Genomic DNA, 15,869 nt, shown 5'->3' with positions numbered 1-15,869 from the left:
TCAGAGCCTCTGACTAGTTTTAATGACTTCATGTTATCATACTATTCCTGCTGGCATCAATTAATGCCCTAAATTACCACGCAGCCTCTGACCAGTGCTGGTTCCCATACATCCCCACACAGGTCCCACTAGCAGTAATTTCTGCATGCTGTGGCATAACCCCTATTAGTTCTGACTATTGGCAGTGCAGACAATTGCTATCACATGGCACCCTCCTCATTCTCTGGGCATGCATTCAGTACAAAGAAATCACAGCTTACCCTCTCCACACTGCGTCTCCTCAGTGATCCATATGGTATTTTGAACAAAAGTCTTCGGGTCCTACCCGGAGTCACAGCTGTCTGTACTACCATAGTGCAGAGCTAACTAGAATGTGTGTGTGTAAAAGAGAGGGAGATCACGGCACACACACAGGCTTCCTTGGAAATAACTTACAGGCTCATTGAGATTTCCCAAATATCAAATAGCTGAGCGGGTTTTCACATCAGACCGTATGAGTCAAGATGTGGTTTGTTTGAAAGAAAAGGGGGGGGGGGGGAGGAGGGTAAAAAAAAAAGAAAGGAAAGGAAAGCCCAAGTCTCGTAACCTTAACAACATGCTTCGAGCAGCGTATCTTTAGCTTCCTTCTGTTTCTCAGTGTGGTTTGCTAAGCAGGATTGCTGTGCCACAGAGGTGGAAGAATTAAGCTTCTGGGGAGAATGTTCCAAAAATGTCAAGCTTGCTTCTTGTTGCTACAGATGGTAACCAGGTCAGTTGTCTCATCAAAGATCTATCAGAATTATTATACATTTTGTCATGTGACTGCAGACCCCTCTGGTTTGCTGTACAGTAGATCACATGTTCACCTTAAAAAGAATATCTGGTGTATCACCATCTGGTGCCGAGATTAATGTTAAATCCTACGTTCAGATATTCCCCTCTCTGAGAGGTTGGAAAGCACAAACACAGAGCAGTTGGGCTTTAACAGAGCCTCTGGGCTGTTCGGTTAAACACAGACACTCAGGGGTTAAGCTGTGTGCTGGGTATGGTACGCGCAGCACATGCGTTAAGTGCAGAGACCACACATTGCCCCTCATGTTCCCCTCTATACATATAAATGTCAGTGAAACCTGCTCAGTGCTGTCTACAACTTGTGTGTATGCTTAGAAATAATTGCGTTAGGGTTATCTGGAGCTGTCTAGCTAGGAGACCAAACTCTGCTCAGCTACGGAGCCAACCCCTTCCTCCATGTACTGTTCTCATTTTAATGCAAAGCTAAAAATTCTTTGTTTTGATTGAGGTCCAAAAGTGAGGATGAAGGTGTTGGGGACATGACATTAAAGCAACTGTTTAGAAAAGAGAAGAGGAACTCTGTATCTGCTCAACATATGCACATACATTAAAACCAGCCAAGGAAAAAAAACAGCAGCTTGATGTGGGAAACTCTAAATATTAAAACAATCGGCCTTTGTTCATAATTAGTTCCATATGGCTCTTGCCAAAGAGAAAGAGAGGGACAGGAAAAGATGGAAATATCTTAGGCATGACTGACTTATATAGATTCTTTGTATGGAATAGGTACAGAGTTACAGTCTTTGCTTCTTGCAGTTTTTAAATGAATGTTAACCCCCCTACTCTCTCACAGATTATTTAAGAATGAGGTACTTGACATTTCTCAGCTGGTCACAGGGAGCCCTTGCTCGTACCAGCAGAGCCACTAGGGATCCACTGGTAGGCTGGGGAACTCTTTTTCACACCAGACCCTTTCCCAGAAGCACTCATATTCCTGTAAGCAGGGCCTCCTGTAAGCAGGTTTGGTGAGGCATTGGCACAGGCTGCCTGGGGCACTGGTCGAATCACAATCCCTGGAAGTGTTCAAGAAAAGTGCAGATGTGGCACTGAGGGACAGACATGGTTAGTTGGGTTGGACTGGATGATCTTAGAGGTCTTTTCCAACCTTAATGATTCTATCCTTCGATGATTCAACTGTTAGAAAGGTCAGCATTATGCATAGATCTTTATCCACTAGAGGAGATAAATATCCATAACATGAATGCCCACCAGGCTCTATGATACTGGGACAAGAAGCAGGCAATATCATAGTAACTGTATGAAGCAGCATATGGACGTATTTACTTCATGAGGGAGTCATTTGCACAACCTACATTTTTTTTTCTGTAGGTTTTTAGGTCTTGTAAATGAAATGAAAATCTGCATATTGCTCGAGGCAGATGAATAGTAACACAAATATTCATCTTTGTAGGGAACTTCTGGAGCATTTGAGAAATAGAAGTCTATCCATATGTATGATACTGAAGTCAGCTCCAACAAGATCTCTGCATAATGTACCACTGGCCTGACCTCTACCTCACCTCCTCTACTGCACTCCGGGCAAAATCCTATGGGTATTTTCTACATAAATACATAAAACTGGAGGCCTCAAACCTGTGACACTTTCTTCTGTGTCATTCCTCACTTCCCAGTTGACACAACTGTGGAAGCAGGAAGCCAAACTAGCGTAATCAGAATTGTGGGAAACATTTGGAAGCGTGAACATTGGTGTTATTTTTAAAGTTGTTCAAGGTACATTTGCTGGCAGGTATACAGGGTACTCTATTATGATTAGATCGGTAGATTTCCTATAGAATAGGTAATGTAAAGTTATCTCTGAAGACCACGTTTCACAGGGATGCAGCGTAATTGGAAGATAGTATTTTGGGAAATTCAGTCTTGACCGTGTTCTCCTTAAAGCCACATAAACTAATAGCTCTCCTTGGGCTCCCTGTGGTCTCTACTGCTGTTAGAAACCCTCAGTTCTTTTTTCTGCCTGAGCTTTTCAGACCAAGTACCAAAGTGATGTGAAGGTGGTCCTGTTGTATTTTTCGTGTTTGATTCTGAAGTCCTATTTGCCCTGGAATGCAACTTGAGGACATGGGGAAGAGGGAAGACCCAGGGCTGCTACACAGGTGGCCGTGATAGTGTTGGATGACCAGCTGGGTACAGGGATTCAAACCTTCATGTTGCACTGGGTCCTGAAAGAGATTTATTACCTAAGCTTCTTTTAGAGTTTGCTTACTGGAGAAAGAGTTGATTGTAGATGAGATGCTGGAAGTGAACTAACACACACAGTGTGATTAAAAGGCTAGAAGCTGGGTATGAACTAAGGTACTAAATATAGGCACGCCCAAGGGTACTTCAGCTCATCCAGTACTGAATTTTTCTTGCCAAAATCTCCCTTCTTGTTTGACTGCAGGGGCAGATTGAGATGACCATACTCATCACTGAGGCTCCATTCAGCTGTGTTTGACTTCAGAAACAATCTCTGAACAGCATAGTAGGAAATCAAAGCCAAATTATTGCAAGGAAACATCCTGGCCTTGTCACCACAGACCCTCAACAGAGGCATGCTATATTTACTAACTGCTGAAAGATGAAACTCTTTAAAGCAGTGGATGTTTTTCAGTACTAATTGCATGCTGCCAGGAGCAGTGGTTTGTGGTAACAATGCATCAGAGGAAACTACATTCCAATACATTGCTATTTAGACTAGATCTTTTTCTCTCTCTTTCAATAAAAAGGAGAGAAAACTTGTTTACTCATGCAAAGTGTGTCTTTCTTTTGCAGTGGAAGAGTCAAGTTTCAGTGTCTGCCCAGCAAGACTGGCAAATGGAAATCAGTGACAGCAGTGACACAGACTGAAGTGCTCTATCTTATCAGATCTATCAACTAGATACTTCTTTGTAAATCAGAAAAGTCATTCAGTACAAAAATAACCCCTTTAGAGCTCTACTCCATGAAGATATAAGTATGCCAACAGAATAAGAGGAGAACATTGGTAACTGCAGCTTCTGACAGTATATTCTGTCCTGGATGATGTCCATGGTTTCTATCCATAGCAAAGCCAAATTCTTCCCTGGGGTCCCTATAAGGAAGCCACTTGTATTTGAGCTCTTCAACAGCTCCTATTAATCTCGGTGGAATTTCTTCTCACTGCAAGAAAATCTCCTGAGAATGTTGGGGCATGGCAGAGAACTGAAAGACAATGACAACAGGGCAATGCTCTGGTGTTTCACTGCACCCAGAATCAGACTCTAAAGGAAACGGCCACTTTGAGAGTGCAAGATAAGCACTGGTTGTCATTGCAAACCCAGCTTGTCTTAAATTAAAACAACAAAAATACAGAAAAACACAGTCTTACACATTGTTTCAGAGAAAGATATCATGATTTATATACCACTCTAGTCTGGGAAGAAATGTGGAAAAACACAGCAGGTGTGTTCCCTTCCTGTATCAGCTTTTTCCATCAGGGCTGGAAATAACCCAGAAGCCTGCTAAGGTGAGAGGGGCTGCTTGTGGTTCCCAGCCACAGAAAGCCATGGGTTTCCTCTGTGTGCAGCAAGGCCAGTGGGCACAAAGCCCCTCACACCTCCCCATACCCTGGATAAGAAGCACTGCAGCATGGCACTTGTGGGTACATGAACTCATGACTCAGAAGTTCATCTCTGATATCTACTATAGTCATAGAATCATTAAGGTTGGAAAAGACCTCTAAGGTCATCTAGTCCAACTGTTCACCTACCACCAGTATTGTCCACTATGTTCCTCAGTGTCACATTTAAATGTTTCTTGAACACCCCCAGGGACAGTGACTCTACCACCTCCCTAGGCAGCCTGTGCCAATGCCTCACCACTTGTATGAGGCTTTTTGTGATATCCAACCAGAACCTTCCCTGGTTCTGCTTAAGGCAATTATCTCACTGCTACCCATGAGCAGAGGCCAGCCCCTGCTTTACCCCAGCTTCTTTTCAGGTGGTTGTAGAGTGTGATACAGTATGTCCCGAGTGTCCTCTTCATCCAGTTCCCTCATCCACTCCCTCTAAGAATTCTGCTCCAGACCTCTCACAGCTTTGCTTCCCTTCTCCAAACATGCTCCAGGTCTTCCACGTCTTCCCTGTAGTGAGACACCCAAAACTGAGCACAGTACTGAGGTCTGGCCTCCCTGGTGCTGAGTACAGAGGGAATGGATGTGGTGTGCCCGTGGAGCCTCAGGAGGAATCACTTTTGGGAACTCACTGATTACGTGTCTTTGAGAAAACAATTTTGTCTGGCAGGTTGGAGTCTGTTTTGACAGACTTCAGAAAGGAGAACATATCTCCAAACAGAGAACTGTGTTCAAATCTGCTTGAAAGAGGCTGAGGTGGGCATGGCTTCTAGTGAAAGTTAAAGCCTAGATGTGGACACTCCAGAAACTGTCTTCAGGAAAGGGGCAAAACAATCTGCTCCCACCTCTCCCCTTACTGCTTGAGAAGCTGCCTCTGTCCCACCTCCTGCTCTCCTCCTCATGTTCCTTACTGGGGAAAATGATCCATCCTCTGCATCCTGAAGGATGGGCTGCTGGCAATTTCTGACCAAAAGAACAGCAGCAGAGGGCAAATGAGGCCTCAGCTCGATGGAAGGACATTTCCCCTGAGTTTTGGTGTGTCGGTAAGCTGATTCTTTTCCCACATAACTCAGAGATAAAGTAATTAATTAGGGAGGGAACTTGCCTGACCCCACTGCCCTTGAGACACGCCCCTGTAAACATCACCAATAGATTGGAGAGGCTGCCTCTGATTTCCAGAGCTTATATAAACAAAAGAGGAGCTATTTGGCAGCAGCACCACATTCCCACATCTTGCATGTGTAGCAAAGGCTGAATGAGATGTGTAGGACAGCAGTCATGCACTCAATTGGGATGTGACTGTAACATTTCTGTAAGATATCTGGGATCTTGCAAATCCTGGCAACTAGAAAGGAACTGGAGTATACTCAGTGCATTCTCAGTACCAAGCTCTAAAATTTTAGTGAGTTATTTTTTGTGTAGTACTCAGGACTGCCAGCTTGCTTCAGTTCCTAAAGAAATTAGGGTTTGCTCAGAATGGCATTGAAGGTACTCAGCTTTGAGTTAATGTAAGCTTTAAACAGGATACAAGACATCTGGACTATGTCAAACACGGTGAAGATAAATGCTTCTTTGAGCTGTGTAATTTTTTCTCTTTTCAAACTCCATCTTTGTTATACTGTTTTGATTAATGCTTATGTATTGCAAGAAAGTGGATGTAAAGGAAGGAGAGTTACAGTGCCCTAAGTCCAGAAAGCCACACTGGTAGCAGAGAGGCCATCACATCCCTAAAGGAAGAAGGGAAATAGAAGACTCCTGAGAGACATTTGGAGTTTTTTAAGCCTTGTCAGAACTGGTAAGCAGCCTCTCAGGCAGATTTTCTTTGTAACTGAGATCTCACAGGTACAGAATTTAGATGATTTTCCTCTAAGTGAGGACAAAACTGTGTTTGCAGAAAACTGGAGGAACTGCTAACACTGGCAAAATACAAAAAGAATTTATTGTGTTCTGTTTTGTGTAGAGTTATGCACACTAATGAAGAAATGTGAAAAGTTTGTCTGGCTTTCTGGATCTTCTGCCTTGGGTCTCTCTTTGTAATTCTTATCAGCTTGTATTTTTTTTGCTTCAGCTCTCCTCTGCCTACCAAGCTGTATCAACACTCAACCTCAGTTGTATGGAACATCTGGAGTGGCATCTACCTCCTCTAACTTTGGCTGCCTTCACTTGAGCTTGTCATCTGCATTTCTTTTGTCATCAGTGAAAAGAATTGGGTACCTGCAAGGTTTGAGGCACCAAGCCTACTCTAGCTGCCTGCATGGAAGGTGGTGGATGATATCTAAGTGTCCGTGTGTCCTCACTGGCTATAGAATATGCTTAGTAAATGTCCACCTTTGGTCCACTTCTCCCAGTTTTTAGAAGTGGTGCTGTATTTATTTACTGTGCCTTTACTATCATCCTTGTTGGCATTCCCACACTTTCCCCAGATCTTCATTCTCTATTTTCTACCTGGACTTCACCACAAAGCTCTTCTGCTCCAGAAAGACTTTCTGAGGGTCAACAGTATGACCTGAATCACATGAGGGAGGTTAGGAGTTATCTGTAATTGAGTGCACTGTGCACAGGACTGCAGCACAACACTGTGGCTATTCTGCTCCAGAACTCTTCATTGCACTCAGGTCCCTCCATTAGGTTAAAAAATTTTCTCAACAAATTCATAAAATAGAATAAGAATCCAAAGACACCACTTCTGGGTCAGGAAACCCCTGAATGCAGAGAACTGGTAGCTCGAAGATCATATTTGCCCTGTTATTCCATTCTTCTGTAGGCACCTGATTTTGTCTGCTGCCCAACACAATACTAGATTGGTGATTCACTGGAGAGACCTGTTATGATCATTTTTATGTTCTCATTTTCAGAAGCGTCTCTCTAAACAAAATCTCATGAATAGTCACCTAATTGGATATCTTTCATGTCACAGTACTGCTGACAATCCTCAACTGTGAGTGTAGGTTAGGGTACCTAATTCTGCTTCTACTCACTCTACTGGCAATATTCAGGCTTCCTAACCCCTGTAAACCACATGCTGAGGGTAAACTGGAGAATTCTCCTTTTTTTGAGAGAGAAATACCTATCATACTGCAGGAGGTGAGTTTAGCACTCACAGGTTTTCGTTATTCATGTATTCATGATTTGTGACTTCTTGAAGTACAACTTGCTTCTTGCTTTTTGATTAGCAAGTTCTAGCAGCCTAGCAAAGTCTCACAATTCACTGCTGCTGTAGAGGTTAATGGATCACTTTACATGTTGATAATGTCTTATTATTGCATTAGTTATTAAAATGAATATAGCTCAGATACTAGGACTCAGTAGTAACTTCAAGCATGTTTGTTTGATCACAGTAAGGATGAAAAATGTAGCATGCGGAGTGCACTTAGTGTTTGAAACAAATTCATCACAACCATTTATTACACCCAACCATCTTTTACACCCTGCAAATTAACCTTCTTTTCCATAGATTGCCCATATTGACCATGAGAATGGCTATTGTTTATCAATATTGATGGTGTGAGAAAATAACTAGGTTAATGGTGTGACTGCTGAAAGAATGGACCAAGAATAAAATTTATGTATGCCAGAGTGTTTCAGGAGTAGATGCAAAGGTATGCTTCACTCTTGGCACTGGAGATCTGCATCCTAAACATTGATGAGTGTGGATTATTCAGCTGCTGTGTTTAAGTATTATAGTCAGAATGGAATAAATCACCATGCAGGAATGACAAAAGTCAGATCTCTACTCTTTTTTTTTTTTACGTGGGATGGTGCTTTTCAGTTTTCTTCATATCCCTTTTGTCTCAGTTTTCCTGTCTGCAAAATGATGAGAAAAAGAGTTGTACCTTATTATGGGAGCTTTTGTTGTCACTTCTTTATTATTAATGAATGTCAGGTACTTAAATGTTCCTCCATTGATAGTTCAGCTTCAGGGGCTGCAAAACATGGGCATCACTTCAAATCCTTATGGGAACAAGGTGGCCTGGTCTGCCTTGGAGTGCCAAGGTATTCGTAGAGCCTTGCCCCCTTGTGCCACTGCCTGGTCAAGGGAGCTGACCCTCATTTTGAAGTCTTCAAGGTTAGAGTTTGATGCCTGCCACTTAAAAGAGTCATCTATAGATTGGTTTGGACTCTTAACTAGCTGACAGAAGAATGAGCAAAAGTATGTGCAGCATCCCAGGCACTTTCCTCTGAGTTTCTCTAACTAAGTTATGATATTACAAACAGAGATTACGTTTCATGTCCTTGTTATTTGGCTGCTAACTCTGGCAGGACTTGGCAGTGTGGGAAGGGAGAAGAGCAGCTGTTTCTCAGGATGATGAAGGAGACTGGAGCACGGCTAATCTGTTGTTTTCTTTCAACCCTGACTGCTACGTTCACCTAAAGCAAAGTAACCACGGCCCTGTCACATGTAAGGAAGCCCTCATAAATGTCACTTGCATCAGATAGGCTCCTGCACATTTAAGGACACGTATGTATATATATCATTTATATATATGCATTTATACAGATATGTATTTATACAGATTTGTATTCATTGAGGGGGTGCTATAAGAAAGAGGGGGACAAACCCTCTAGCAGAGTCTGTTGTGATAGGGCAAGGGGAAATGGCTTCAAACTAAAAGAGAGGAGATTTATTTGAGTATAAGAAAAAAATGTTTACAATAAGGGTAGTGAAGTACTGGAACAGATCATCCAGAAATGTGGTGGCTGTGCTATCCCTGGAGACATTCAGTGTCAGGCTGGAATGGGTTTTGAGCACCCTGATTCATAGGTTCATAGGTTCATAAGGTTGGAAAGGACCTACAAGATCATCTAGTCCAACCATCCTCCTATCACTATCTCTACCCAACTACTAAATCAAATCCCTTAGCACCTCATCTAAACGCTTCTTGAACAGCGCTAGGGATGGTGCCTCAACCACCTCCCTAGGCAGGCCATTCCAGTGCCTGACCACTCTTTCAGAAAAAAAATGTTTCCTCAGGTCTAATCTAAATCTTCCCAGGCGCAACTTGTGGCCATTCCCTCTCGTCCTGTCGTTATTTATCAGGGAGAAGAGGCCTACCCCCTCCTCACCACAACCCCCCTTCAGGAAGTGGTAGAGTGCAATAAGGTCTCCTCTGAGCCTCCTCTTCTCCAGACTAAACAATCCCAGCTCCCTCAGCCACTCCTCATAAGACTTGTGCTCCAGACCCCTCACCAGTTTTGTTGCCCTTCTCTGAACACGCTCCAGGGCCTCAATGTCCTTCTTGTAGTGAGGGGCCCAAAACTGAACACAGTACTCGAGGTGCGGCCGTACCAGAGCTGAGTACAGGGGGATGATCACCTCCCTGCTCCTGCTGGCTACACTATTTCTAATACAGGTCAGGATGCCGTTGGCCTTCTTGGCCACCTGGGCACACTGCCGGCTCATGTTAAGCCGAGCATCAACCAACACCCCCAGGTCCTTTTCCTCTCTACATTCTTCAAGCCATTCTGCCCCAAGCCTATAGCATTGCATGGAGTTATTGTGGCCAAAGTGCAGGACCCGGCACTTGGTCTTATTGAACCTCATCCCATTGAGCTCAGCCCAGCTGTTCAGCCTATCGAAATCTCTCTGAAGGGCCTCCCTACCCTCAGGCAGTTTGACACATCCTCCCAACTTGGTGTCATCCGCAAACTTACTGAGGGTACACTCAATTCCCTTGTCTAGGTCATCAATAAAGATATTAAACAAGATGGGCCCCAAAACTGACCCTTGGGGGACACCACTCATAACAGGACGCCAGCTGGACTTAACTCCATTAACCACTGCCCTCTGGGCACGGCCCTCCAGCCAGTTCTCCACCCAGAGAAGAGTGAACCTGTCCACACCACGGGCTGCCAGTTTGCTCAGGAGAATACTGTGGGAGACCGTGTCGAAGGCCTTGCTGAAGTCCAGGTAGACTACATCAACAGCCTTTCCCACATCTACCTGTCTGGTCACCCAGTCATAGAAGGAGATGAGGTTGGACAAGCACGACCTGCCCCTGGTGAACCCGTGCTGGCTGGGTCTGATCCCTTTATTGCCATGCACGTGTCGTGTGATTTCCCTCAAGATCATCTGCTCCATAACTTTCCCTGATACCGAGGCTGACAGGCCTGTAGTTCCCCAGGTCTTCCTTACGGCCTTTCTTGTAGATGGGAGTCACATCGGCAAGCCTCCAATCTTGTGGGACCTCTCCAGATAACCAGGAATTCTGATAGATGGCAGAAAGTGGCTCAGCAATCACCTCTGCCAGCTCCCTCAGCACCCTTGGGTGAATCCTATCTGGCCCCATGGACTTGTGGCAGTTCAGATGGAGGAGAAGATCTCTGACCGTCTCTGCTTGGATCACAGGGGGTGCATTATGCGCCCCGTCCCAGACTTCCAGGTCAGGGCAAGTACCCTGTGGACAACTGCTCTGTCTATTAAAGACAGATGTGAAGAAGGCATTGAGAAGCTGATCTAGCTGTAGGTGTCTCTATACATTGCATACCCGAAGGTTCTGCTGGGTCTGTTGCCACATGGCTTCCCTGCTTTGGCTCCTTCTCCCTCTCTGTGTTTGCAGAGGCAGCCAAGTCCCAGCTCACCCAGCAGCTTGGTAGCAGCCCACTGGTGATGACAGCTAATTAAGAAATGTCATGTCAGAGGCTTCCCTTTTATCTTGTCTCATAGGGATCAGAAAAGCTTTCCAACACTTTTTGATAATGGGGGAAAGGAAGCATTATGTGTAACAACAGCAGCTTTTCTGATAGCAAGCTGACAACGTGGCAAGTACAGGATGTCCTGGAGGAAAGTGGCAGCTCATGCCATGGGGATGCAAATCTTCACACACACACACACACACAGTTAAATTCACTCCAGATGAGCTCTTGCAGGATCAGTTAACTAAAATCCTTGTCCAGAGAAAAACTGGCCAAACATTTCTTCAGTTGATATTCCTACTGAAAACAAATGGCATCAAGGTGGGATAGCCTGAGACGAGCAAGGGCTTTTTCTCTAGAAACAAATGCTTGCCTCTCATTTGTTATCTACTGTAGCCTTTCTCTCTTTGTTCTGATACAGTGGGCTTGCTGGCTTGGTACAAGATGTTAAAGCAGGCTCTGTCAGGGTCCACTGGTCTGGGAGTAGATCACTGGTTCTGCAGTCCAACATTCATTAAAACTAGGTATCTTCATAGGAAAAAAAGACATGACAAGGCTCTGCAGACCACAGATTCCCACTTTTATAAGTAATTGTTTGGTTTGGAGCAATGGAAGGCATCAGAAACTTGGAAGAGGAACATTACAATGATAGATTGCTCATTCAGCAATAAACCTGACATGGATGAGGATGCATGGGCTGGAGCAACTGTTGAGATCATTTCCAGGAGGGTCCCGTCACCTGGCAGCCTACCTGCCTGTAGCCTGTTCAACCCTGTTGGTCTGGCCCCATGCTCCTAAAACAAATATCAGTCTTGCTGGTAATGGCAAACTGCTTGGCAATAGGTTAACAACCTCCGACAAACGTAGCGACTACAGTGCTTTATAACAGCTTTATATTTTCCCTTGCTTCATACTGAGCTGTATATATTATTTTTATCACCATTCAATGGGCAGGTGGTTTAAGATCAAGCATAGCCACAAGGCAAGGCAGTGTATGAGTAAAGCCTGAAAATCATGCCTGACAGAATGATTCTCCGTTTGGGATATTTGGTCTCAGTTATCCAGAATTCTTTCTGTTTTAGTTCTTAGGTAGTAGCTAGATTTTAGAAGAATCCAGCCAGTAGAAAACTTGATTGCTTATCAGGGAATAGTTATTTCCTCGATTTGCATGTAGTCTGGATTAGATTCACAGCCCTGATAGTGAGCCGTGAGGTCCAGAAGGGCTATCAACACTGAATGTTAAGGCATCAGTCTCTACAGAGGAAGAAGAGGGGAGAGGAAGCACAGAGCCCACACTGCTGCTCTGTGTCCCTTCACAATGCTGTACAGACACACAGCTCTTCCAGAGCCAGCTGGCGGTCTGATACGGCATGGCACTGCACAGCACATGGCACACACATGTCCCTTCATAACAGTTTTAGCTGTGACTGCAATGTCCCAGCTGGGGAAGTGTCATTGGGTTTCTGGAATCACACATTTGAGAGATTAGCTCAAAACAACCTGAGAAAACAGACATTCATTTCATGGACCAAGGCCACTTGCAGCTGTGAAGAATTTTGGCCTTTCAGTATCTAAGGGGGGGCTACAGCAAAGAAGGGGACAGACTCATCATAAGGGTACGAGGAAAGGGAATAATTTAAAACTAAAAGATGAGAGATTGAGATTGGATATAAGGAAAGTGTTTTCTACCGTAAGAGTACTGAAGTACTGGAACAGGTTTCCCAGAGAGATGGTGAATGTCCCGTCCCTGGAGACATTCAAGACCACACTGCACAGGGCTCTGAGCACCTAATCCAACTGTAGGCATCCTTGTTCATTGCAGGGGACTTGAACTAGATGATCTTTAAAAGCTCCCTTCAAACAATTCTCTGATTTTATGATTTAGCCCATATTTTATTTTGTCCATTGTACCTTCACTGAAAGAAAAAATGAAACAAAACTAAAAATCTCCACCAAAAGAAAGACACTTGGATGGAAGTGAGACATGGACATAAGAATGGACAAAGGCTAGATACAGTTCCAAAATTTTGTGCAATAATGGGACATAAAAAGCTAGAGAAAGAATGATTCCCTTTGATTTCCTTGGTGGCTCCCAGCAGAGCAGGAGGCCTTTCCTGCCCTTCAAACACAACCATATGCCTGTAGGAATGCAGCTTTGGCTCACACTGGCCTCAGACAACTCAGACATCCCTGGGTTCCTAAATCCTGGCAGTCTCTCAGGTACTGCTCAGAGTGATAAAACCCCTTTAATCACCCACTGTTCAGTGGCACCTACCTCAAGGAGGAGGGGGCTCTCCGTCTCCTCAGCTTCAAGCACTCAGCTTGACAAAGTGATGCCAAACTACAAATAGCACAAAAAGCCTAATGGTGCCAAGCTTTTTCTGCAAGCATAGCCCAAAGAAAGCCCTGTCTCCTTCCCTCACAGAGTAACGTTTGCAGTGTGCTGCTGTCATGAGGTGCAGACATTGTGCCTTTGCTTGCCACTGGGTTTTACAGCCCAGTTTTTCTGTGAACAGGGGTTTAGATCAGGTTTTTCTCTAAAATGCTTGATATCCATAGCAGAGGAAAGCAGTTGAACCCACAAAAGTAATAGGTTTTAGATTTATTCACATCTTACTGCCCTGAGAGCATTTTAGTATTTCAACCCCAACAAAAAGGCTTTGACAGGACAACCCCCAGGTATTTCCTCTACCCTCATCTCAGCAACCTGTAGGAAAGGGGATAGGGCACCCCCCAAAGGGCTGTGTGTACATGGCAGCACAGAGCAGCTTGGATCCCTTTCTCCTCCAGCACAGATGGGCACCTTACTAACAGCACCACAGGATGTAAAGCCAGCAAGCTCTCCTGCTCTTTGCTTTCGTGGTGGATGCCTGAGATTCCTTATCAGTAGACCTTGAAATCCGAAGCATTTCATTTAAAGGATGACTAAATGAGCTCTTCTGAAAATTCAGAATGTCACTTGCCATCTTATTTTTTAGCAACTTGAATTCACAAAATGCATAGATTACTTTGGCGTGACCTTTCCTGAAAGAAGTAAATTGCCTGACAATCCTGTCATCATCGTCCTTCTCCCACAAAACCCCCCAAACTTCCAAAACATAGCTGTCTCCAGCTATGGCAAAGTACACCAAGTTGTGTTTGAAACATCAGGAGTCTGTTCTGAAATGTTTTAAAATTTTTAAGGAACTGTAATGATTTCAAAGAAGCAATTCTAGATTTTTTAAAGTACTTTAAAGTGTGTGACACAGCCAGGAGGAACAACCCTTATGTTTTGAAAACACTTATGCTTTTTCCTTCATCTCTAGCTAACCCAAAACTCAAACTACTAAGAGACCATAACCTCACAACTATCAAAATCCACAAGCAAAAGGCACTTGATGCTAAGCAGTTACATAGCTTAACAGCTCTGTCACCTTTTACTCCTCAAACTGTTCTGACCCAAACTCTCCCCCGCTGCATGTGCTTCATCAACACTGCAGATGATACACAAAACCAGTTCAAAGTATATCCTGTTCTGAAGTCACGCTGTTCCAGCTTACATGTTGCCACTTACAGCAGAGGCTTTGCTGTACCACAAGGCTGATAGTGCTGGATACACTGTTAATCAGGAGATAGGAAGGAATTAAACCAATGCAACCCTAGCATACACCACTAACTGTGTATACTGCCTTCTGGATTGCTAGCATCCTGCTTTAAATAGGAAATCACAGCTTACTTACGAACACATCCATTAGTAGGTGCTCCAGCGTCACTTCGATATCCTCTAATTTAGCTGCTAAAGTCATTGTGAAGTCAGAGAAGAGCCCTCAGGAGTCTCAATCCAAGCTGTCTGCAGCCAAAGCTAATTCTTAAGCTGCAGCAAATGAGTTTCACACAGATAAAGAAAACCCAAGCAATCAAAACACAGCATCTGAACGCAGATGATGTCTGCACTCAGTGCCGGCTGTCAGTCCTGCTTGCTGGACTGAGGATTATTCCATGTGTGCAAAATGGAAGCAGAAGCTGCAATGTGTGTGTGCTGCTTCCCTTTCAGAGCTTCACAGTCAGAATCATGGAGTTATATCTGGGAAACCACAACAGAGGGAGGGAGAGACACACAGAGGGAGAGAGAGGGGAGGAATGGAATAAACCGCTTTTGACGATGACTGATATTTATAGGACTACTTGTTTTTGACTCCAGTCCATTTCTCTGTTCATTTCTGACCTTTTACAAATGGCTCAGCACACTGGAGCGTATTGTAGAGCAGGGGCAGCAGGTCCTGCAGAAGTTGGCTGTGACCAGCACTGGGCCAATTCACACAAGCACACCATCAATAGCTCTTTGTCAGAGCATATCAGGCTCTGCTCTGTAGCAAGTGACAGGGGAGAGCACAGACGTGTAAAAAACAAGGCAACAAAAGTTGTTTGGACGCTAATTTTTTCTTAAGGGTATTAATAGATTCCCTTACCCACTCCCCAAGGCATCAGCTACAGTAAGTGCTGGGGTGACCGCTGGGGTTGTGTACAGAGGGGAATAACCTCACATAATCCTACAGGGTTGGACCCTGTGAACTCCTGGCACCCCTGTGATATGTCCTCACACTGCTCAGCCCCTCAGCTCTGCAGCATCCCCATATAAGTTGCCAAGCTCTTCTCAGGGCAAGATCCTTCTTTTTATATATTTGTGGGAAGTGTAAAGCCTGATCCTAAGTACTTGGTCTCTCTGCACACATCTGCTCCTACTTAATTCAATGGAGGAATGGTGACATTGCTGGTTGCTGAGCATTTCTTGGCTGCAGCTCGCATTGTACTTTGTGTAGCAGTAAGGTATGGATGG

General features: G+C 44.3%; 1 protein-coding gene across 1 annotated transcript in view; it reads right to left on the bottom strand.

Moving 5' to 3' along the window:
- Nucleotides 1-14,858, bottom strand: part of FRMD4A (FERM domain containing 4A) — a 200,396-nt gene extending 185,538 nt beyond the window's left edge. The window contains exon 1 of the mRNA XM_065743729.1: nt 14,773-14,858. Within this exon, the coding sequence (XP_065599801.1) occupies nt 14,773-14,838 (66 nt within the window). The 5' untranslated portion in view covers nt 14,839-14,858. The remainder of the gene's footprint in view (nt 1-14,772) is intronic.
- Nucleotides 14,859-15,869: the final 1,011 nt, after the last annotated feature.

This window comes from Cyrtonyx montezumae, unplaced genomic scaffold (assembly GCF_038088225.1).
Source record: "Cyrtonyx montezumae isolate F1298 unplaced genomic scaffold, pur_monq_1.0 scaffold_3, whole genome shotgun sequence".
Classification (NCBI taxonomy): Eukaryota; Metazoa; Chordata; class Aves; order Galliformes; family Odontophoridae; genus Cyrtonyx; species Cyrtonyx montezumae.
This window is presented reverse-complemented; position numbering and strand designations above follow the sequence as displayed.